The sequence below is a fragment of the Nipponia nippon genome, unplaced genomic scaffold (assembly GCF_047370975.1).
Source record: "Nipponia nippon isolate SJK-2023a ecotype South Korea unplaced genomic scaffold, ASM4737097v1 scaffold_19, whole genome shotgun sequence".
Classification (NCBI taxonomy): domain Eukaryota; kingdom Metazoa; phylum Chordata; class Aves; order Pelecaniformes; family Threskiornithidae; genus Nipponia; species Nipponia nippon.
Window position 1 is genome coordinate 3472654 of NW_028262335.1, and position 23687 is coordinate 3496340.

The following is a 23687-nucleotide window of genomic DNA, read 5'->3' on the forward strand; positions in this document are numbered from 1 at the left end:
TAAAAATCTTGAATTTGCCCTATTTAGTATAACAATTGGCAGCTAGTGTTTTATATTCACTGGATTAATTTCTTTTAAAAGTAGTATTTTTGAAAATGGAAATAATGTGACCACTTCCATCAACTTCACCTTACATATGCACAACGCAAAGCTAAACTGATCAGTCAGCTTTTCATTTTCCATTCTAAGTCTCACACTAAGATTTCATAAACTTGCAATATTCCTTTCCTTGCTTAAAAAAAGTCTATTCATATATTTATACATGATGTATTTGATATATAAATAACAATGAATGCCAAGAAGCTGAAAATATCACTGATGTAAACCCAATTCATTTTGTCAAGTTAGCTCCCAGAAATAAATTTGATCCAAAGTTTCTGAATGCAATTGCTAGTAAAGATTTCACAATAACTTACAGAATTCTTAAGGCAGGGATTTCTGTTTCAGACTTAATCAAGGCAAAATAAAACATCAGGTTTATTGTTTTTAGACAAGGAAAGTAAGAACAGTCTATAAAGTTCAAACAAACCACACTATATAATATATTTTGTTTTGGTACAATTTAAGAACTCCAAAATGTTTTTTTGTTTATCTCCAAAAAAACTTGGAAAAGCAGAGGCAAGTATAATTTGCAAACGTTTTAAGGCATTATCTAGCTTTATGATGAATAAAACCTCATTTTACTTTAACATGCTTTTTCACATTTGTAATTACTCTGATGTAATGCACCCTGTACATTGCACTGAAAAGAAACTATTTTTTTTTTTGTTTTAACTAAATTATTGAGTAACTTAAGTTTAAGGCACTAGCAAATAACGTGTCATGTTTCAAACATCTGGAAATGAACATATTTGTATGCATTCCACTGACCCAGGCCACTCATAGGCCAATTCCTCACCCTGGCATTCAGAGTTAGCGTTACACTTCTGGTTTACTTAGGTGAGGTGGCGGATGAACTCTGTCGCTACAGGTGTCTACTAGTTAGTCATCCTGTACACATCACTTTATCCAGCCCTAGGCGGGAAAGCTCACGCATCTGCTTAGAAGTAGCTGCAAAAGGCAAAAAAGAAAAGTGAAAAAACATATATGAAAGTTTGTACATTCAGCTATGTGTATCAGTTGCTCACTTATGCGCATGACTATGAAAACTAGGAAAAAATCTGTTCAAAGATTTATTTTTATCCAAATAGAGTTGTTTTCACACCCTGCGCCTATCCCTTCCCCAGGACAATCAAGTCAGTGGTTCACAGACTTGAGGCAGTCGGATTTAAATTTGGAGCTTCTCTGTAGTGTCCAGGTTTGTTTTGCTCGCTCTGTTGAGAAGCACTGCTAAATCCGAAGTGCGTCAAGTGGGTCAGGTTCAGAAGCTGGTCAGTTCTGGTTCTTTCTGACACTCTGGACACCGAGTTCTGGAATCCAAACGAAGAAGATATTAAACAAAAAATGCCAAAGTGACTTTTCCCATTTTGATGAAGATTGGTGAGCTGAACAGGCTGTTATCCAGCTCCACTTGCTTTTTTTTGTCTGTGCACACTAGTTTACACAGCAGCGGAAGGAAAATATTTCCCTGTGCAGATAAGGAGATAATCTTCCAGGCATTTTCATTTGCTCCATCATCAATGATTATCATACCCTTCAGAGAGATGGGATTGCAGTTCCCATATGTGCAATTCACAGCATCTCCAGGGACTCTTAACAGGCTGTTCTTACCAGGCGAGGATGGTGAGAAGGCTTCTCTTCCAGTGAAGCTCGCAGATCCAAACTGCTGAGCGTGGGGTTGCTGGAAGGGATGATATTTTCCCAGCCAGCCAGGCAGTGCTGTGAAAAGAGATGGGAATGCTGCATTAGAGTGCTTTACCCTTTTTAATCTGTTGTGGCCTGTTAGTTCTAAACAATAACTTCTGCTCAGGGAGGTTTTAGCAGGTAATTAATTAATTTTTGAGGAGTTTTATGTGACTAACAGGAAAGAGAAGAAATCTCTAATGAAGCCAAACTGCATAGCTGTCCGCTCTTCCACTTTTCACTGGCTAATTATTTCTAAAACGATCTCCTGCTTTGTGAACTCAAGCACCCGACCTCTCTGAACCTGTCTCAACTGACTCATTCGGTTCCCTAAACCTCAAAACCAGGCTTCTTTCTACCTCTTCCCTGCAAATCTCTAGGCGAGGGCTAGCGTTGCCTAGTGGCTGGAATACAGGACCAGCTCTACAAAGCCAGTTCTGAATCCAACATTGCCACTACTGATTTTGTCTAGCACTGTGAATACTTCTCAGAAGCTTGTCTTTTAGACTCTCTAGCATCTGTGGAAAGAAACACAGGCACTTTTAGGTATGGTTCATTGTGTTGAAATTGCCTGAAATAAGACAGCTGAATCACGCCCCAGAAGTATACAGCTCCATATGGCACTTTCTTTTTCTCAGTGTAAAGCATCTGGAGATATGTCATATATTTTCTGCCAGTTACACAAAGGTACGAACTCAGAAGCACACATCGATTGCTTTTCTTGCTATCTCAGTGACACGGATCAGAAATTTTAGTGGAAACCCTGCCAGGGGGATGAGTCCCAGAGTCTCTTGCCTTCTTGTGCTGTAACAATGCCCAGCCTGGGCTGTACCATCAGTATCAGAAAGAAGACAGCAACTTACCGCAGGTAATGCTAGATTGTCTGCCGGTTCAAAGCTCTTCCTGCGATGGGCTTTGTATTTGTAGGCAGGCAGAAGGGTAGCCCTGGGAATGCTGACCCTGCAACCACACAAGGGAAGTAATTGCCTACACCTCCTGCAAGGCAGAAGAAATCTGCACACCTTCCCCACTCAGAAACCAAGGGTCTAATCCCAAAGTGAACCAAGTGAAACAGTTTTGGATTAGGGCATTAGACGCTTACATTCAGACACACACATTCAGATTCTGGACCAAATTCAGATAAAACATGCATTTCTCACTGACTTAAAAACTGTTTCTGCTCATGGAAAAGATGTTTTTAAGCAAGAGATATCTCTGCCTTGAGAACAGCAACCTTCTATAGCGCTATTTTGATGCCGTTTTCTCCCTCACATGATCAGTGTCTTCTTCCCCATTGTTTCCTTGAGTTCTGCATATTACAAAGCAATAATTCTTATCTACCTGACATAGGCTGGCTCTTCCAACATCTCTGGGGGCCGGTGAGTACGTGGGATCTTACACATGGGGCAGGCAGATTCTGAATCCACAGGGACAGTGAAGAGGCGCTGGTTTAATCGATAACAGTAAACACCTGCCACAGAGTAATGAAACATCATGGTATTTCTAGTTTGTCAGAAGGTTCCTCAACCCAGTAAACAAAGCTATGCTCTACCACAGTGCCACACAAGCATTCTATAGAAAGAGCTGCTTTTCCTGAAGTATCTTTTACATTTCCTGTCCCCAAATAAGTTCCTAAAAAGCAAAACCAAAACTTCAACCTCCTCAACTTAGAAAGAGAACATTAGCCAATTACAAGAAACCCTGACAAAATAAGATGACACTGATTAAGAGAGGATCCCTCGAAGACTCAAGTGTCTGGAGTAGGAAGCTGAATCTGGTTTAGAAGCTGCAGCTATAAAACCCCACATTCTTCCTTGTCTTGCATGATGTGGGGCTCTCTCAGAATGACAGGCAAAGACTGCTCTGTTGTTTGTTCACAGAAATAGGATTAGGAAAAAATGTGATCTTACACTTATGGGAACTGGTTATCAAATCTAGTTCTTGTTCAGGAACTATGTAATCCAGAGCCTTGGGCCTAAAGAAACATGCAAACAAACCAGTTAGTGACGGGGGGCAGGCCCTCTGAACCTTTCTCAAGCATACATTTCTGATTGGGAGGTAAAGGACTACAAAGCCACCCTTACAATTTCCCACTCCAATCAGACTATACTTCTCATTACTCTAAAGGGATACATTGCTGCTTCAGCCCTTCCCCCATACCCACTTACTCCAGGTGCTGCTCATGAATACACGCTTCTTTGTTGGCCTGTCGGAACTCATGCAGCTCAGCAAAGTATTCATCAGATTTTTCTGCTACTGAAGAGTTTGTATCTAGGAGCCCTGAGGACGCCAAGAAAAGAGAAAAGTTCAAGGATTTACCAAATTTGGGAAAGCACCAAAGCAAGCCTCACGCAAAACAGCCAAAACAACAAAAGGTCTGAAGCACCAAAATGGATGAGAAGAGCATGCCATCATGTCAAGCCAGAGATTTACTACGTGGTTTGGGTCCCTTACTGCATTCATTCATTTCGGTTACTTGGTATTCCCTCTGACTTCACTCAGCTTTGCCATTTGCTGCCTGGATTCCCATACTACTGCCACTTCACTGTTCCAGGGAATCACAGGTCACCTCTGGCCTGGACAGGGAATGGCTTCTGACAAAAGTGCAGCTCCTCTGCTGAGACCTTCTACATGGGCTCTAGGTCTGCAGTTCTGTCACACCTCAACTTAAAGGGATCGTAAACTGTGTTTTAACTCTTCACATTACCACATCATGTTGGGAGCTTTGCTTCAGGTTTAGGATTCACCTGCAATCCAGTCATAGCCCAGGAAAGGACGCACGGACCAGCTGCTCACAGGTATGGTATATTCCTCAGGGTCAGACTGAAAAGTTACATGACCAGCTTCCTTCTGGGAAGAAAAAAATTCGTAACGACTACCTATACCTCTAGCAGGACATTCAAAGGTACAGCTTAGGAGATAACTGGCGGCTGTTCAAATGGGACAGCTGTGGCTTAGTTTGAGGCTGGATTCTATCTATGCCTCTACCAGTAATTTGCTCACCAGCCCTTTGTCTTCTCAATTCATAAAACAGAAAGCGGAGGCAGAGGACTTGCCCAGGCTAAGGCAGTATTTTTCAGGGCTTTAAACAAAACACTGCCTTCCCTGCATCACACATCTCCAAACATCAGGCCACCTATGCTGCCTTGGAGGATGATCATGGCAATAACCTGCCCTTCGTGCTTAAGGAAACAAGCTACGTAGCAGCAGCACTGCACCAGGCTGCTCTCCCTGAGCATATGAATCACATATGCAAATGACAAGGAGTCTTACAGTGAAGTGCGACAGCAAAGCATTGGTTTCACCATTTACCTTCAACTCTTTGGACTGAGATGTCAGCAAGATTGATTTACGAATTTTGGGCTCTCTAATGACCGCATGCTGCTTGCTGGTCTCTTCACTTTGTATGGTACTCAGTGATGGGTCCAGGTGACCCTTAAGCTGTTTTTTCTCATGGAAACCATGTAGCAGAGTGGACTGTTTTCTGTTCTCTCCATGTCCCAGAAGGAAGGCTTCTTTCTCTAGACTTCCTCGAGCATGGCCATCCCTATCCACTCCGGAGGTTTCTCTGCCACACGTAATGATTGCAGACACTGGCATAACATTCTTCTCTTTCCCAGGAAAGCTGGAATCCAAACCTACTGCTTCCTGAATCTTTGCTTGTTGTTGCTGTACCCCTCTGTCATTGCTGCTGTGTTCAAGAGACGAACAGAGGGCTGCTCTAGCTGCGTAAGCTCTGGGTTCCACAGACACCAACACTGCAGGGTCAGCTGTAGACTTTGCAGCGTCGACCTGATTTTCCTTCTGTAAGGACAGAGACTCTCATACCACATGGCATTGCTCAGATTACAAATAGCTTTCCTTAGGACATTTCACTCAGTAAGAGAAAATCAACCTCTCATTCTAGTCTGCTCACCCCTTTAAACTCCCGTGGGGAAAAAAAGCAAAATCCTTGTATTATTCATGAGAAATTACGAAGTGTTTGGAGAAGGATAAGAAAGGGGTCCACTTCCAGCTAAATGCAGCTTTTCCCAATTTGAGAAACTGCTAAACTTTCAGCCTTTGTGCTTAGAAGAGATAAAAGGATTATATTGCACAACATTCATTCCTATCTTAGATTAAGAAACCTACATTTCTTAGGGAGGAACCCTCTGAACCCTCTGCAAGGAGAACATATTTGAGACCACGGGATAAACAATAAACAAAAGACTAGCTACTTTTCTAACAGACTCCATATTCAACTTTCTACCAGCTCCTCCATGCCCATCTGTCTCCTTTGCCACACCACTCCATAGGCAGAGCTGCTGCCTACCATACAAGGCCCATTTGCTTCCCAGCACTTCCAGCACAGACACAACACATACCCCTCTCCTGGGCAAGGGGACAGATCTTTCAGTAGCTGTTCTATTATGAAGAGAAGCTGGCAAGAGTGGCTTGCTGGGAAGTCTTTTTCTGATCTCTTCCTGCTTCATTCTGAGCCTTTGTAGAAGGTCCTGGCTGGCCTGACGCAGCCTCTTCAGGTGCTCTAACTCCATCCTATGGAAACATTTTCCTGTAAAGCCAGAGGAAGGGTGAACTACATAAATGGAAGCATTAAGTGAAGAAGCAGACTCAGGAGAAACCACTTTCAGGGGACTTTTCATAAAAATCACTTACAGCTGTTGGAACATTGGGAGTGTTGATCATTGCTCTTGAGAAATCAGCCAGTCTCAAAACTCTATGCTAAGAACTAGCACCGCTGCATACTTCTCTCCCCCCAGATGTACTGTCAGATATTTTGCACCCAGAAACTGGTAGCTGACTGAATAGAGACAAGACACTCTTACAGAGGAAACAGTAAACACGAAAAAAGTCACATCAAAAAGCCAAATAAGAGACATTTGATACAGAGGCTGATATTTAGGACAATCTTATGTAATTCTGCTTTAATATTCTTTTTAAGCATCAAAATTTATATTGTGATAATACCAGGATGCTCATAAGTTCAAAATATGAATACGAATGTATTTACTACATCCAAAAGAAATATTGAGTCAAAACTGTCCTTAATGTTCCCCAGGCAGGAATACTCCAAAAGGCTCAATTATGACTCAGGACTGGTCTCAGACAATTCCAATCCCGCACATTAATCACTAAGGGTTACTGCCCTTTTACTAGAAGGCGGGGGGGGAAAAGGAGTTAATAAATAAAGCTTAGCTTGACTGGAAGGTTGTCACGCTATTCAACATGTTTAGAACACCACAAGCTCCTCTAAATTTGCAGAAAGTTTTTTTTTTTTTCTTAAATAAAACAAAACTCTAAACCCAAATCCCCACATTGCTTTTGGCTAGAGTGATCAATTATGTTCTCAAGTAAAACTATGTGCTTCTCTAGGACCTTTTGTTTTGAAGGATCCCTAAACCCTTCTCCAAAGCTCATCTGATTTGTTCTTGTGTCTGCTACCTTGGCAACTGGACGTGAAGAATCAAATGCATATGCTGTACAACAGCACTGGGAGGAACGAAGAGCAGTGCTAACAATCAAAAAACTACAACTTATCTTCTTATTACAGGAAATAAGTGAGAGGTGCACTGCTGGACATACAATAGAAACACTAGTCTTGGGGCACTAAATTTGAGATCATTTGAACAAAACAAGTTCTCACAGTATTCACAGGACAAAGCTATCAGCATCCTCTCATCATTGCTCATCGGAAAGCAAATACTCTGAAAATAACATTAGTCAAGGGACTTTCTGGAAGGGTTTTACCAGATGAGATCCACTCTTAGCATAATCTACAAAAAGCTGTTAGTCCTTTAAACTCAACCCCAGGGGCTCAAGCTTACGAAACTGCTTTAGTCCAATCCTTTGCAAAAAGGAGCTTAGCTTCTCGCAGGTTAAAAAAAAAACAAAAACAAAACCAAAAAACAAAACAAAACAAAACAAAAACAAAAAACCGATCGTCTCGGGAACTAAGTACTCTCATCTCCGCAGGAAAGCCGTCCAACACCTATGGAGAGCTTCCCAGAGCTGCTTCTGCGCAGACACGCTGGTTCGGCTCTCCCATGCCCACGAGGAAGGGGAGACTGGGCATTGTAAAATTCCCCTTCTCTCTTCAACAGGCGAGCCTGGCAGCCGGCAGAGAAGTGCTAAACCCTCCCTCCAGAGTACGGTGTGGGGAGCCTGCGAGTCTCGCCAGGCCACGCGGCTGCAGGGCTGCGGACGTTCAAACTCCCCACGCTCCCCTCCCGCCGCCTGCACGTTTTCAGGCCCACCTGCGCCGCACCCCGCCGCTCCGAACCGCCGGGCGGCCAGGCGATCCCGCGGCCGGGGGATCCCCGCCCTCGCTCCAGCAGCCGCCGGGATTCCCCAGGGCGGCCCCTGCCCCACGGTTCCCGCAGCCGAACGGCCGCCCGGGACGGCGGCTGGGCCCGCCCCGCGGCTCCCGGCATGCCCAGGGCCCGAGGCGGCGGGAGCCGGCCCGGCCCGCCCTGGGCCGCGGCGGGGGAGCCCCTCCCGAGCCGCGGGCCGGGCAGGGTGCTGGAGAAGGGCCCCGGCTTCCTCCTTTTGGGTTCATTAAATCGCCACAGCTCATTGTCTGAGCGCAGCACGGACCCCCAGCTCCCCCAGAAGCTAAAATTTGAAAATTTATCTCTGGAAATTTGCCTTTTTCTCTTCTAATGTAATCTAGCGACTAAGAATACTGATTCACCACAATTTCAGTCTATTATTGCAGTATTTGCTGACCATTACTTCCTACAATATTCTCAAGAAATCAATGATTCAATACTAACATTTTTAGTATAACTTAAGAACGTTCTATCAGACCATTCAGTATCGTTGGTCTCCTTGTTAATTTTCATAGTAAGAACGCAGATAAAAGGTCACTGTTGTCAAACATGCAATTTACCACAACACGGTAGCGTATCACCATCTGAATATATTATACTTACGCTTGAAGACTTTGTATCATGATACGCAGAACACATCAGGGGAAATATTTTTCCAATTCATTTTTATTTTGGTTTCGGAAATATTTTTCCAATTCATTTTTATTTTGGTTTCCATTGTTTACAGCATTGATACAGGAATAATTCATGCAAATTTATCACCTTAAATACAGCAGAGAGAAAACTCACTGGTAAGAGTATTTCGAAGAGCTCCATCAACATAACACAATGAGAAAAGTAAGTAGCAGCAATAAGATAAAGTGCATTTAGCTGACCTTCTTTAATAAGAGTTTGGGGAAGATTGTTTTTGGAATTACCTGTTTTAAGGATTAGTTTATCATTCTTTATGAAAAGCAGAAGAGTGCAGCCTCCTTGCTGATAGTGTTCATTCGTCCACCACACTAATTAAAGAAGTACAGCTGTATTTTAAGAGGAATCCATAGGCCCTTCTGTTAAAAGCTTGATTCTCGATCACTTGGGCTTCTAGGGACAAGGGTTACACAAATACTTAAAAATTATTCTTTCCCATGTTAGCAGTTTTGCTTCTTAAAAAATTGAGGTGGTTCTTTCCCCCATTCTATAGGTTATGTTTCAGCACTGCAGTGAGAATGCCTACATCACCAAAATCTGAACAGTGTCAGAAACACACATTGGCAAGACACCAGATTCTAAGAACCCATCAGTCTCTTTTCCCTTTACAGATCAGACACTGGCTTAAAGATCAGATCATTTATCAGATTTCCCCTAAAGGCCTGCTGAAGACATGCTAACAGCACCCGTCTTCAAAAGCAAGGTCAGCATTTCAGGTAGCCCAGAGCTGCTGAGCAGTACTACATCATCATCTCCCCCTACCTGGAACTGACAATTTCCTGGTGTATCAGGGATGTACTTAGTATTTTAACTCAATAGCACAGTACGCACAAAGGTGTATGTGATAGTCTGAGAGACCAGAAATCCGAATTTAGTCACGTAATACTTGCAGCACAATAACAGTGGACGATTCCACTTACTCTGGTACACTTCACCACAAGCCTAGAGGACACATTTCCAGAGGCAAAGACTCAAATTTCTTTCTTACTCATTCTCAGATCTGATCCAAGCCATATTTATGTCCTGGTGGTTGTCTGAGGAAACCAACCAAGGCCAATGAAGCCCTCTGATGAAAATGGCTTTTCAGTTTGGGTGGGACTCAAAGCTGTCTACTGGAAGTGAAAGGTTTGTTTGCTCCTCCCTGCATTCCAGGGATGTAACAAGCGTCTCACTGCCAGCTCCTACATGATCAAGATACTTTAAGTCTTACTGCAAATCTTAGAACAGCCTAAAATACTTACTGACATTTCAATATTTTTACTCCTTCACGTATCAGGCAGCTTGTTTCTGGAACTTGTGACACATGAAACAGGGGACTTGTCACATATATTCACACCTGAGCATGAACAAGAAATCCTCAGACCAGCTGATACCATTTTCAAGTGAAAAGTCTCATTGTCAATAAGAGAAAAAAAAAAAAAAAAAACAAAAAACGAAACACACTTAGTAGTCCTGAATTCAGCTGGGACCTGCTCAAAGACAGCCCACATTCTCTAAAGTTTGATGCTGAACAGATTTAGGTTGTCACTAACCTCAGAACTACAGGATTTGATTCTGGATTCCTCAGACATTTTGTGGGGAACAGAAAGGTTATACCCAACACATGGCAAAATACTGACCCGCCAAGTGGAAAAGAAACTTTGCAACATAGGAACCTAATCCTGGTACTACTGAAATCAGTGGGAATTTCTCCTCTATCAATTCCAACAGTGAGAGACTCAAGTCCTTACAATTCCCAAATCTTACACAAAGCAAATTCAAAATTGCTTCAGGGCAAAACTCAAAGATTAATTCGATCCATTTGCAAATAAAGAACATCTTTAAAAAAATCAGTTTCCTTAACCCATTCTTGCCCTGGCATGAAATAGAATGGAAAGGTCTCCCTGCCCTGCCCCGAGGAGCTGCACTTGCCAGCTCATTCTCATACTTCTAACAGAAGAGAAATGACATCAAATCATATTACTGCATGGGAACTCTACATGAAGGAAAATCTCTTACAGCTTGTAAGCCACATGCTGTTTTTGTGGCCAACAGTGGTAATGGAATTCCAAAGGCCTGTTTCCAGAAACACAGCTGTGCACTTCCTTAAAACCCCCACATTCATCAACTTATCTCATAAGGCAGTTCACTACATTCTGTCAACTGGCTTTTCTTTCCTATTTTTCTTCCTCAACAAGCTGCCAAATTATCAGCACTACTTCCTTCACAGGAGCTGGTTATTGTCTTCGCAAACTACTTGTCCATGATGTGAAATGGGCTAGACTGCATTATTAAAGAGCTCTTAAGAGGAAGAAACTAACTCCAAAGACAATAAGCTTACCAAAGCAGAATCTTAGTTCCTCTTGCTCTGGAAGAGAACTGGGCTTTGTTCACAGGTTTCAACATACTGACAGTAATAAACCTTTCTATGAAGGGACACGGTGATTCTCTGTCATGTTCTATAATAACGGAATATTAACCTAGGAGACAGGCCTGCGTGGGTTATTAATGCATTGTGAAACCATCATTATGTCTCTGTGCATGGAATCTGTGCTTAGACAAACAGCTGCTTGTCAGCCATACATAAACTTGGGGCTTGGAAGTCAAAAGTTCCATCTTCATGTAGGAAAATGAATGACTCCATAAAGACGCGTCAGAATAACTTTTAACCTGATAAATATTTGTTTGTTTTAAATTTGTTACTGTACTTGATTTTGCCTTAAAAAGCCCCCTGTAAGCGTACGAAGCACACATTCCTTCTGAAGTAGCCTGGTCTCACAAGAAGGAAAAAGAGTTATAAACAGCTAGTGTTTAGAGGTGGGACACAAAATAGGGAAGCAGAATCCTATTGTTCACACAGCAACTGGAAACATAGCAATAGGCTTTTGCTCGTTCCCTTTAGGAGATTCCATCACCCACCATGTTCTCTGCAGTAATTAAGAGAGCACTGAAGGGAAACAGTGTTGTTTGTCTCTTCTTCCCACACTATCTGCTTTGCTGCAGGTACTGATGTGTGAACATGTTGAGTTCACTGTCAAGCCAACCCGCTTTATTCCTGCAAGGACAAAAAAAGTCTCCATTAGGTGAGTAAAATAGCTCTTCAAGCCAATCTGAAAGAAGCATGACTAAAACGAGTGAATAGCAAGGCATGGAGAGGAGTGCCAGAGGTCCATTCCAAAATGCTGCTACCATTCCTTGCCCTTCCTCAGGCAGGGAACACTTGCCTGCCAATGGTCCCTAGGCTCTGGGGTTCAAGCTGAGATCTTGGTCACAAGTTCACATTGATCCTGTCATGTAGATAAGGAATGTGAAAAATTCTTCCCAACAGCCTTTGCAGTGTGAAGAAAAACATCAGACAGCTGTGTACAAAGGTGAGGGCGAGACTTTTTGCATAATTTTATAATAGCCTGAAGGAGTTGTAGGAGTAGAGGACTGTATGTTTTGATAAATGGAAAGGAACTGCAATTCCAAATGAACCAAAAAGAAGGAAAAGGTGTTTTGTGAGACAGAAGATTTACATGACTGTCGACAGTACATGGGAAAGGACATAGTGAAAGGGAACATGACTTGGTAGGGAAAGATACTGATGTCTGCACATCAAACGCTATGACGGAAGGACTGCACTCAAAGATACACGCTAACCTGAACATCTTGGGGCAATCACATGAAAAACAATCGTATGGAAATGTATGTGTACTTGGGATAATAAAATCTCACCTGAGCAGTTTTGCTTTGCTCTGCAGTGAATCCAGAACTTCAATTTTTTTATTCATGGCAGAAATCTCCTGCTCAAGATTCTCCCGTGTGACATCCACTTGCTGACACAAATGAGCAAACGTTCCAGCAAGCTCTCTATGAAACAAGGAGAATAGTTGGATATGACAAAAAGTAAAATCAAGCAGCAAATTCAAGGAATGAATCCCTTTGATGTATAGTGATGATGATACTGACTCAGATGTTCATCTTTCCACTTCTGCACAAGAATATGTTAGAGCAACTTGATTTGAGAGATGGAAGTACATTAAGACTAATGCTTAACACCACCCAAATACTACATCGGTGATTCAAAAAAACCATAATATTCTTTTAAAACACATGTATCATTACACATTTTTAAATCTAGAATTCCATATGCAGACTTATCTTGTTTTAACAAGGAAAAAACCCCAAACAACAGAATTTAGATAAAGTTTTAGCTGAATATAGGCAACTCACTGTTGGACTTGGTGGCTGCAATTAGAACCTGTATAACTGACGATAAGCTGCAATTTCTCACCAGCATACTCTACAAACTGCCGTTTGAAAGCTCGCTCTTTTGCTTTTGTGGTCCAGGTGAGACGCTCATATACATAAAGGAGCCCGTAAAGGCCAAAAGAGAGAGCAATCAGTCTCCAACCCACAGCCTTCCAGACCTAAAAAAGGCACAAGGAAAAACAAATGACACAATCATCATCTAGGAACGATGGTAATTCCTAACAATGGTGCGCAGAGCATTGCACTTATATTCTAAGCACATGACAATGAGCCTGACAGACAACCCTGACTTGCAAGTGATTTCACTGGTCAGACAGCTTACTACTGATGTCCAGTCTACAAAATAAAAATACCTAACCTAAACTATTGAGGTCCTGTATGGGTTAACTTTTCCAGCACATTTAAGTTACATCTGCAAGCACAAATGAACTTTGTCGGGTTCACAGAATCGGTGTTTCTGAAGTGAAAGATGTTTTTAAGCAGCTGTCTCCCCTTTGAGAAGTCATCCGCCCCTAGACACTGTGACACTAGAATAGCGTGTAGGTATGGAACTGGCACTACAGAAACTCAGTTTCTTCCTGCAACAGGAACTAGAGTTACCACACAACTTGAATTAGATCTCTTATGCCTCCACAGTTTGGGGAGATTTGAGATTCAAAACATTCATTATTTTCAAAAGACAGAAAAGCAGGAAGTACTGATTTTCTCTGAAATAAATTAGGCATAGTATCTAAAATTAAGCGCTGTCTTCCCTTTCCAGGAAGGAAGATACACACGATCAGAGGCTCTTGGTAGATATTTCTGTCCTGATTCTTCTGTTAACGGGAAAAGAAAAATACCGAATTTTCTTTTATTCTCACAAAAGAATCAGAGACTATTTAATGCTTTTATAACTTACTTTGAAGGGTTATCTTTGTAACAACCCTGGCCCCAAGCCTAACAATTACGCAAAATAAGCTCAATATTTATACTCAAACGGAAGATCAAATGAGAAAGTATTTCATTATCTGTAAATAGCAAATATCTACAGGACTCAGCAGTACCAGCACTTTTCAAGTCAGTGCTCCAACGTTATTTATATAAATGCGGCTCAGATTGCCAACGCACCACACCGCCAACCACGATGATCCCCATGGAAGTTCGGGAAGTTAACGAGGCCAGTCCAGTCACCATCGACACCATGAGCTCCTCCTGGGTCATAGAGCCCTGAGGCAAAGGAGGCAGACTGGGATTTGCTGGTGTTAAAGGGCGTTGAACCTAATCAGAAAAGCAGTGACACAACAAAACAAAAACAAAGTACAGAATAAGAGAAGGCAAGCCACTGCCCTTCCCACCAAAAAGACTTCAGCAGCCACTGAAATGATAAATACCACATCTACCCTTGACCACTCAAGGAGGTATCTTACCTGGTCATTATAGCCCATCAAGGCCCGACGACCATTCTTTGGTCCCAAAAACCTGTTCACCAGCATCGTCCATCCAAGAGAGAAATGGAATTCTATATCCTCTTGGAAGTCGGCACAAAGCTTGTCACAGTTCAGATCATAGCTGAGCATGAAGCACTGTCGGGGAATTAACATGTCTATCTGGCCCCGCAAAGAAACGGGAAGAAGGGGTTTTAAACCATCTGCACAGACAGAAAATAAAAACATTCCACAAATGGCTATTGAGTTCACAAGAATTAATCAGACTTGTATTCTGTAATCAGAGTGGTTATGGGTTGTTCCATCCTCCGCCGTTATTTTTCTTAGTACCTTAAATTTCCTAAAGCCAAGCATGTTGCAAAGCAAGAAATACATAATGAATTGTTTGACTCTTAGTTCTTCAGATCAACTCAGAAGGAAATCTTTCCACGGACCCTCTCAAATCCTCACAGGTAGCTGGTGAAGTTTACAGTTCAGCAATAGCTTGGAAAACAGAATCTGAAGGCCAGTTCTAAAAGTGTTTAGACACCATACTCCCACTAATGCTTATATTCAGACAAGCACCTAGTTACAAGTCATTCACATTTCATTAGGATCTTGGTCTGAGAATCCGTCAAGTTTCCAAAGTCACAGTTCTGCTCTGTCATGAAAGATTAAGCATGTATTCATCAGCAAATCACTGCACAACTTCAGACACAGAGCAGAAAAAGCAGGAGTAACTAGTCCTCTATACAACAGCATTGCTAATCAAGATGGAAACTAAGATGATGCCAGCTGCACATCAGCCATCAGATTAAAGAGAAACCGAGAACATCTACCTAGTTATTTTGCATTACAGTTAAAGGAAACAGAAAAGGAAATATTGCCTGCTGAACTGACCTATCATTTCTTGCTGCATTGTCTGCAGGGAAGCTGTGATTGCATTGGAGCAACGATCTGACATGTTACGGCCCAGGCCTTCCTCGATGTGTTTATGCAGCTCCTGACAAACAAAGAAAGGGTTATTGAGCTTAAAATAAACATAGGTAAGATACAGGCAGCAGGCACTAGAGCTTGGCAGTTAAAAAAAAAAAACCTCCCAGAACAGGAGCATGCATCCTGTCTGTCCACTGTTCTAACATTTGTTTCATTTTTTCCCCCCCATTCTTCAATGAAGGAGGGGAAAAAGCAGATCAAGAAATCTCACATGTACTCTGCAGTCTAGGAAAAGTTCTGTTTGACCTATACGACGTGATACATCATACATGTATCAATTTATAACTGAGATTATTAAAAAAAAAAATCTATTTCTTCTTTTTTAATTTTTTTTTAAGATGTTAACTTTTTACAGAAGCTATCCAAATGCAAGAGACTTTCTAACAGAAGATTTTTCACAATATGAAAAGCTTAGCGCATATTCTAGTTAGAAGAATGTTAAGCATGTCAAAGAGCTGGCATAAATACTGTCTCAGAGAGAAAAAAAAAAAAGGCCTCTTTAAATTGCTTAAGCAATCTGTAAGAAGCAAGTATCACTTACACTCTTGTAAACTTTAAGAACTACTTGAGATGGATGGAAGTCTGCTTGGTATTCATCTACCAACACTGAAAGCCGTCTGATTTCTTCTGCCATTGCATTTGACACCTAGAGAAATAGCACAGGACAGAGTTTTTATATATTCTGTCCTAGGGAGAGATGGAAAACCAGCACTGAAGACATGCATTTCTTAGTAAGCACTAGTGAACACTAGGCACTATGATTGTGCAGCACCATGCGGCCATCATGTGCCCACTGCAAACAAAGATGGCTGAGAAGTATGTAGATCCATGCTCCGTATAACAATGCAGACAGAAAAAGACTGAAGCAATATAAGACTTGTGAAAAATGAATAGACTTTTTCTGTATATTCATAATAGTAAAAATGGCATGTGATTATTGACAATAAGAAGACTGACATTATTCTAGATTGAAATAATAAGGAAACTTATCTGAAACATTTTAGGATTTCAGGAAGCATTTAAGACTGAAATATAGTAGCAAGAATAATTCAAACATTAATCAAAGTATCATTGTTTATTTAAAGCATCTTATATGAGTCTCTCTGAAAGTTGCCCCCAAGTATTCTACTTTTCATTTTATTACCTCAAGGAAGGGAAAAAAAGAAAAAAAGAAAAGACTTCTTCTGAAAGCATTTCTTCTCTTCCCATCTGTAACTCCTGCATTTCTACTACTTCAAACCTTTGTCAGCACTTTGCATGTTTCCTGCCATGCTGGTAGCTGTTTCAGACAATCTCTTTTTCTGCAGCCACTCCTTCTTACCTGCCTCTCCACTTCTTCTGTGATCTGTTTTATTTTCCGCTTGTAGTCTTGAGTAAGGAGCTCCAGCTGTTTGTCAATAAAACCTAAACGTTCCTGTCGTTCCTCTCGCATTTCCAGACAGTAAACTCTGGTAAAAAAAAAAAGCGGCCATCAAAAAGCCAGATAAATGCATTTTTGATCTACAAATATAATTTGAATTCCAGAAACAAGAAAGACTCTCCTGCCCAAGAACAAAATGTGTCAGTATCTGCAATACATTACATACACACAGCACAGGACAAAAAAGAGGTTCTTCTCCCAATACTTTCACAATTCACTAGAAGCAAGAATACCAGTACATGTCCTTCCCACTCCTAAACATGCTGTATTCTGCTTTGCATTTTAAATGCTCATATTCCCTTAAATTTCTCCCAGAATACAAGCTTCAATTATGCAAGCACCAAGCATCAGCTCTCCTCACCGCTGTTCCTGGGCAGCAATATGCACAGAATCCATGATGAGACGAACATCTTCAGCAATCTGCTTTGCTCTCACCGTATGCTGCTCAAATTTTGTTTTTACTGCTGACTGTGAGATACATTCCTGTACACAAAAGGCAGCCAAGGTTAGCAGCAGGCAGAAGCACACTAACACAACTTCTCCCTCCTGTTTAATCTATTTCCAAAATGGGGTCCCACTCCATGTTTATAAACTCTAGTCCCCAGCCTTTCAGGAGTAAAATCTAAACAGATGGTTAGCACACATAACACTCACCTCAAATCTTCTCTCGAAGTTCTGAAACTCAAACATTCTTACTTGAAATCCATCTGCCAATGCTCCACCTGAGAGGAGGAAAGTACAAAACAACCACTTAAGTTTTGAGACAGCAATCAGATGTTGGATATCAGGAAATGCTCCTGCTTTACCTTGAAGCCAATGCAAAGTGCTGCTAAGTCACCTATTTGTTTTTGACTGCTCTATTAATAATCCGGCCCACCCCGACTTTATCCATTTTTTGGAGCAAGATAGTCCCCATTTTCTTCCCTGTAAGAAAATTGAAAGTTTCTGTTAGCTTTCCTCACCTCCTTCTGGCATCCCTTGAGCCCTCTGAATCCTGGCATTCAGGACTTCTTTTGCTGACACAAAGAAAATTCGATCCCCTGCCTGGGTTCGATCCACCACACCTAGCTCATCCACCAGGAAACTGGTACACCGCTCCATGTGCTGTCGACGCACCTGAGGGATAACCAGGATAAACCCCACATGCAGTTAAATCCACTTTACGCGCCATCTCTTAAAGGTTAGACCAGGCACCCAGATGCCCTCTGCTGGTCTACGCTACCAATGCAAAAGAGTAAGAAAACTTTGCTGTTTTATGGAATCTTCCAGAGGTTATCCAAGTGATCTAACTTCAAAAGGCCCCTGTGAAACTCTTGATTCCCTGCTCAGAAGTTTCAAGAGTCATGTCCTGATCACTAGTCTGTACTCCCTCTAGTCTCCACACTATGGTAATAAAAATCCAAACCATCAAACAATCACATACAACCCTATGATTCTACCCGCAAGGACCAGAATCAAAATGAACTCTATAATATCCATGCAAAGAGAAGGAATTTAAACATATCACAAACCTCCTCCATGTATTCTGGTTCAGAGGCAGATGCATCCCAGCGGTTATTTAAAATAAATATATTGGGTCGAGACAGACGTTCATTCACCTTGTGAAAGAACTGTTTCTCCTAAGCAAAACAGAACAAAACCTCTTAAGATTAATATGTCAAAATTTTTCAACTCTTAGCCAAATTCACTGAACAAGTGGACTTGAACATACAGTTTGCATCAATGTCGATTCAGAATTTGCCACCAGGACAAATACGTCAGCATCTAGACAGAATTTGTCAATCCAACTGTCCAGCTCTGTGGTTACATCAATGCCAGGGCTAGCAATAAAAAGAGAAGAGAGATTACTATGCTGTGGAAACAGCAAAAATAGAATTTGAAGTTAAAAAGACATGTGTTTCAGCTTTTCAGGGCATTAATTTCCCATGCCTGAGCTACACTGTCCTGAGATGACACAGAGCACAGACTAAAAGGAAGCACCAATCAAGAGAAACTGTGACTGCTAACTACAGCAAAGGACTTTAGTCACTGTCATAGGTAAGAACAAGGTCCATTTCCTTGATGTTTGTTAAATTTGTATTTGAAGACATTTCTGTAATTAATCTGTGATAAGCAGGAAAGGAAAGGAAGGTATTTCTCACCTGTCCATCAGCACCAGGTCATCCTTTAAGAGAGGACATTTGGAATTGGGCCACATTACGCTGACTAGGCTGCCAGCATTCAGAAGTTCATCTTGATGAAGGGCATGAGCCAGCTGGTTTACTGTCTATTAAAAAGATGGGTAATTTAGAACATTTCCTGTATGCTAAGACCCATTAACACAATTATCTCCCCTTCAGGGCTGCTCACAGACAATTTAAGATAAAACACAACTCCAAATCACTTTGTCCCTGGGAGGTTTTCCATATAAAACTTGTTTGAGCCTCCTAGTCAAAAGGCAACCGCCTAGTGAGAGTTTATGAGAACTCTTCCTGTCAAGAAAGGCTACTGAGGAATTACCAAGAAGTCTGTGCCTTCTGTTAGTCACACAGTGCTCAGAACTTCCTGAGTCATCGTTCTGGTTCTCTGCTATCACTAACAAATACAAAATATCATCTTTTTCATGAAATGAAACTCGCTCCATTCCTCCCTTCCTACATCTAACAAAAACTTGTTCTTGATCTCTACTCCTTTAATGATTAAAATCCTTAACTGTGGAATTTATTCACAGTGCTTTAATTTTCTGGTTCCTTTCCTTTTCTGGCACTTCTGAAGAGCTCTTCTCCTTTATCTTATGCTTAAGGGAATTGTACCTTAACACTCTTCTTTTCCTCTGAGCCTTCAGTAAGCAGGAAAGCTTCATGTCCATCTGTCCCTTCTACACGCAGGAAACAATTAGTGGTGTGTCCAATTCCTGAAGGAAGGACTTTGTCCCACAGCATGGCATTTATCACAGTGCTTTTCCCATTGCTTGTCCTGCAGTCAGATTAAAGAATGATATAGCTAGGCTTCCGAGATTCAGGTATACTCATTTTGATATTACAGAAAGCAAGTTCTCTAAACCCAAGCAGTATCAGAAACACTAACAATTTAGGTGCCATAGGCAATGTATAAAAAGACTTTTTTATTTTCTTACTTTAAGAATTCTTCCAAATTGAAGAATTATGTGCTACATTTGTTTCCAATTTACAAGAGGACTAGTACCAGGGACACACACATTACAAGCCAAAGCTGGAGCACTAGTGTTTCTATAAATATTTTTTACTGGCTACAGTCCTAAAGATGCCAGTTGCTTTACCGAGTGGGGAGCGGAGGCAACATAAGCACGTGACTCACCTTCCAAAAAAAGCAACTTTCATGTGTCGTCTTGCCAACACTTCACTAATGCCACTGACTTTTGACAGATAGCCTTTGACTTCCAGTACCTGCTCTTCTGTGGTGACAGGATCAAGCTCTATATTCTTGTGTGTTTCTAAAAATCAAAATACATCATGTCTCTGAATTCCAGAATTCATCTGTCTCAGCATTGGGTGAAACACCTCTTCATGATGTAGTACACATAAATGTTTATCTGTGTCCCAAAGACCGTGTGGGTAATCTTGACACATGCAATTACACCCTGAGGCAATTCTCATCAGCATTGATCAGCTGGTCTCTTCTGTGTATCTAATAACCATTCCCATCCTTAGGACTGCCTTAAACAGAACACAGCCAACGCTTCAAACACTCCAACACCCTTAAAAACAAATCTTCTGTCTACGTCCTAAGCTGTTAAAGCCAATTATTGGCATATGCTACGTGTCACTAGCAATGACATGTCTAGGCAAGAATACTGAAAGAATTATAGGCAAAAATCCTAAAGGGTCTTATATAGTTTATGAAAAAACTCCCAAACAACATAAAAACCAAGCATAGCTCACTAACTAGCTGTTTCCTAACATGTTTGAACTTGTCAGCTTTAAAATATGAACCCTGAACTCCACCCATATTCAATAAAATAGTTTTCTGTTCTTCTTATAAATATTTATATATAAATAGACACACATGTATAAATAAGCATAGGTCTAGCAGTGCCATTTAATCGAATGAGGGGGTTTTGGTGCGTGTTTGGGGGAATTATATGTGGGCGAAGCACTGTTACACACTTGTAGTCCAAGAATTCAGCTTACCTTCCAGGAACGAGGAGCTCTCATTGATGTATGCAGCCAACTGTTCAAAGATACCATTGATTTTCTTCTTTGCAGTGACAAAATGTTTAAGCGGAGAAGCATTTACCTCAGCCATGTGTCTTTTATCCTTCTTCACTGCAACTATTGACTTGGAACGAGTAAACAACAGGGACATTGCGCTACAGGGAAAAATCCAGTAAATAAGGTGGCTCACCAAGTGCCAACAGCTATCCAACTAAGCATCCTACCAAGAACTAGATAAATATGCATTTTAAAAACAACCTTCTTTCTTTCACAAAGAAAGTGTTCCACTTTATACAATTGGAAATTTCTCCTATATCAGAAATAAAGAAAAAAAATAATCTTTCCTTCTCCCTTCCAATAAACAGGCCCCCAGTGATCACTTCTCTCCTTCCTCCGCTTACTTTCAGGATGAGTTACGTTTTCACAAGTCAGGCATGGTCAGCTCGAGTCCCTCTTGAACACGAACGACTGCAGTTTTCCTGCCTTCTCCCTCGCCTTCGTCAGGCTCCGTCCCGCAGCTCTTCCAGAAACGCCAAGTCCAGCCTGTCCCCGTCCCTGCGGCAGAGGGACCGGGGGATGAGGGACACAGGCTGCCGAGCTCCCTGATCGGCCAGGCTCTGCTCCCCCGCCATCCCAGTGCCTGGGGGATGCACCGGGCAGACGCTCCGGGCGGCCGCCGTCGCCTTCTCCTCAGACCTCAGGGTGCCCCGTTCCTCAGGCGGGACGAGGAACGCCCGGCGCGCGACAGGCGAAGGGCGGGAAGGGCCCCTCTCCCGCCCCCACACGGCGGCGCGCGCCTCGCGGGGGGGGGGGGGGGGGGGGGGGGCAGGACCCTGCCCCGGCGGGGCCTCCCCTGCCCCGTCCCTGCCGCCTGGGAGGCGCCCCCCGAGCGCCCGGCTCGGCCGCCAGCGGCTCCCCCCTCCCCGGCCGCCAGTCACCGCCCCACCGCTCACCTTCACCGCCGCTCCCGTAAGGCCGCCATGTTACCCCCGCGGCATCGTCACCCGAGAGGCGCAAGGCGGAGCTCGTCATCGCCAGGCGACGGGCGGGCCCTCTCCCGCGGCACCATGGGCGCCGTAGTCTGAGGGCACCGCCCCGCAAGGCCCCCGCCGCCGGAACCCAACCCACCGACGGCCTCCCCGCGGGCTAAGGCTTTAATGCGAGTTCCCCGGCTGAAACCGTACATCTCCTGTGACAGACTGCTAATTAATTCCCATCACCGTACTCGGCAGAGGAAAGACACAACAAAACAAGTGAAAAAAATATAAATACATACACCTTTTCGACATCTTCTCAACGATTGGCCTATCAAGTCCGTTCATTTGGTAACAGATAGTTCTGGATGTCACTTAACAAGATTTATTATTGTTTTACTTTTCAAACTCATTGACCCTGCCTGGATTTTTCTCCCTTGGGCACGCGTGAGTCTGTAGCCTTGACATAGACCGAAAAAGCACATGGGAAGCAGTGGAAAAAGGTCTGTCGCCTTCCTCAGGTCCATTCAAACTGTATGAAGTTCCCTGCCAGAATTTACACATCTAAAGCTACTCTGCCTGCATTAATGCGACCCGTCCTAGATGAAGGGGCTCTGCACCTGACAATTAGACAGTAGAAGCTGTAGACACAGAGAACTAAGAGGAAGATGTTTTTTCCTAAGGACAATCATGATGTGAATTTACTGCTTGTGAAACATACTACTCTGGCAGGCCCAGAGCATAATGGTGTCTGATAAGCAGAGCAGGCATCTCACAGGCAACGGCAGAAAAGGTTTCTCCCCCTTCCCTCTCTAACCACGGGTCTAGTCTAGACAGATTTTTACACCTACCAGCTCACCACAGTCTCTCAGCACTTTCTAACCACTCATTTCTATCAGCCTCGACCCCACTGGAGAAGTGTCTGCAGTGGAGTGTTTTGGTTTGGATTCTCAAATAATAGAAACACTGAATAATTATTTCCTCTAAGTACCAGAGAACAGCTCTTTGATGGCCCATTCAAATTAGATGCAAAGAAAATTATCAAAACAATCTCTGAGAACTGGAATGAGGCCACCAAAGACCACTGGGACCTCTGGGTTGTTATGCAGAGATTGATTAGAGCTTTTGGCAATCTTAACATGGGATAGAACAGAGACAATGCAGCAGTGAAGCCCTCCTGACTGATCTACTGTTCTCAGCCTTCCCATTCTTAGATCTTACCTACACACACCAATATGGTCTGAATTTGTCTGGGTACGCACGCTCCTTTTAGGTACGGTAATAGAAGATAGGGAGGCTATCTTTTTATCTCTTCAGTCTAATCCCAGAGGTAAAGTATCATTAGCAGACCTTCCTTTAGCTAACTGGAAGCACCTGTATTGCCACTGCTGCTGCTTTGAACTTTGTGATATGCTTCCAAGGACTGCAAAGAGGTAAGGAATCAGATGATCTTCAGGCTCTTATTACTGAGTTTCATCTGGTATAACATTTAACTGTTATGACTCCTGGAGTCAGCTCCCTGATTGGTTTATATTTGGAATAGTATCCAGGAATTATTGTCTAACGTCCAGTCCCATATCTGCTGTGGATGAAAATGGGCTTCCAGCTACTTGGAGAGAGAGCTTGTGACTTGCCTCCAAAAAGCTGGATTTCCAGTCCAAGAAAGCATTTTTGTAAAGCCAACCAAT

The 23687-nt window shown here is 42.5% G+C and overlaps 2 protein-coding genes across 8 annotated transcripts; both read right to left on the reverse strand.

Moving 5' to 3' along the window:
* Positions 1-453: 453 nt before the first annotated feature.
* MIIP (migration and invasion inhibitory protein) lies at positions 454-8660 on the reverse strand. Of its 2 annotated transcripts, XM_087755433.1 has the most exons (10): positions 8063-8660; positions 6147-6334; positions 5095-5586; positions 4530-4632; positions 3951-4062; positions 3693-3757; positions 3124-3253; positions 2646-2742; positions 1711-1818; positions 454-1409 (listed from the first exon to the last, which is right to left on the reverse strand). In XM_087755433.1, the coding sequence occupies exons 1-10, from the start codon at positions 8211-8213 to the stop codon at positions 1245-1247; spliced, it is 1611 nt and encodes a 536-aa protein (XP_087611559.1). In that variant the 5' UTR covers positions 8214-8660; the 3' UTR covers positions 454-1244. The 2 variants fall into 2 exon arrangements, with proteins under 2 accessions (XP_087611559.1, XP_087611558.1); XM_087755432.1 differs by lacking the exon at positions 8063-8660 and having other exon boundaries at positions 6147-6317.
* On the reverse strand, positions 6199-21568 carry MFN2 (mitofusin 2). Of its 6 annotated transcripts, none has more exons than XR_015704322.1 (19): positions 21427-21568; positions 21002-21180; positions 20169-20304; positions 19646-19808; positions 18995-19119; positions 18565-18673; positions 18365-18472; positions 17816-17969; positions 17508-17575; positions 17215-17336; positions 16755-16881; positions 15975-16079; positions 15338-15440; positions 14441-14661; positions 14142-14291; positions 12996-13192; positions 12498-12632; positions 11700-11835; positions 6199-6334 (listed from the first exon to the last, which is right to left on the reverse strand). XR_015704322.1 is itself a non-coding variant. In XM_009460960.2 (18 exons), exons 2-18 carry the CDS (start codon positions 21174-21176, stop codon positions 11766-11768), a joined length of 2268 nt encoding a protein of 755 aa, XP_009459235.1. In that variant the 5' UTR covers positions 21177-21180; positions 21427-21568; the 3' UTR covers positions 8760-11765. The 6 variants fall into 6 exon arrangements, 1 of the variants encoding a protein (XP_009459235.1); XR_015704321.1 differs by lacking the exon at positions 6199-6334 and adding an exon at positions 6446-6583; XR_015704320.1 differs by lacking the exon at positions 6199-6334 and adding an exon at positions 8760-8873.
* Between the last annotated feature and the right edge of the window lie 2119 nt (positions 21569-23687).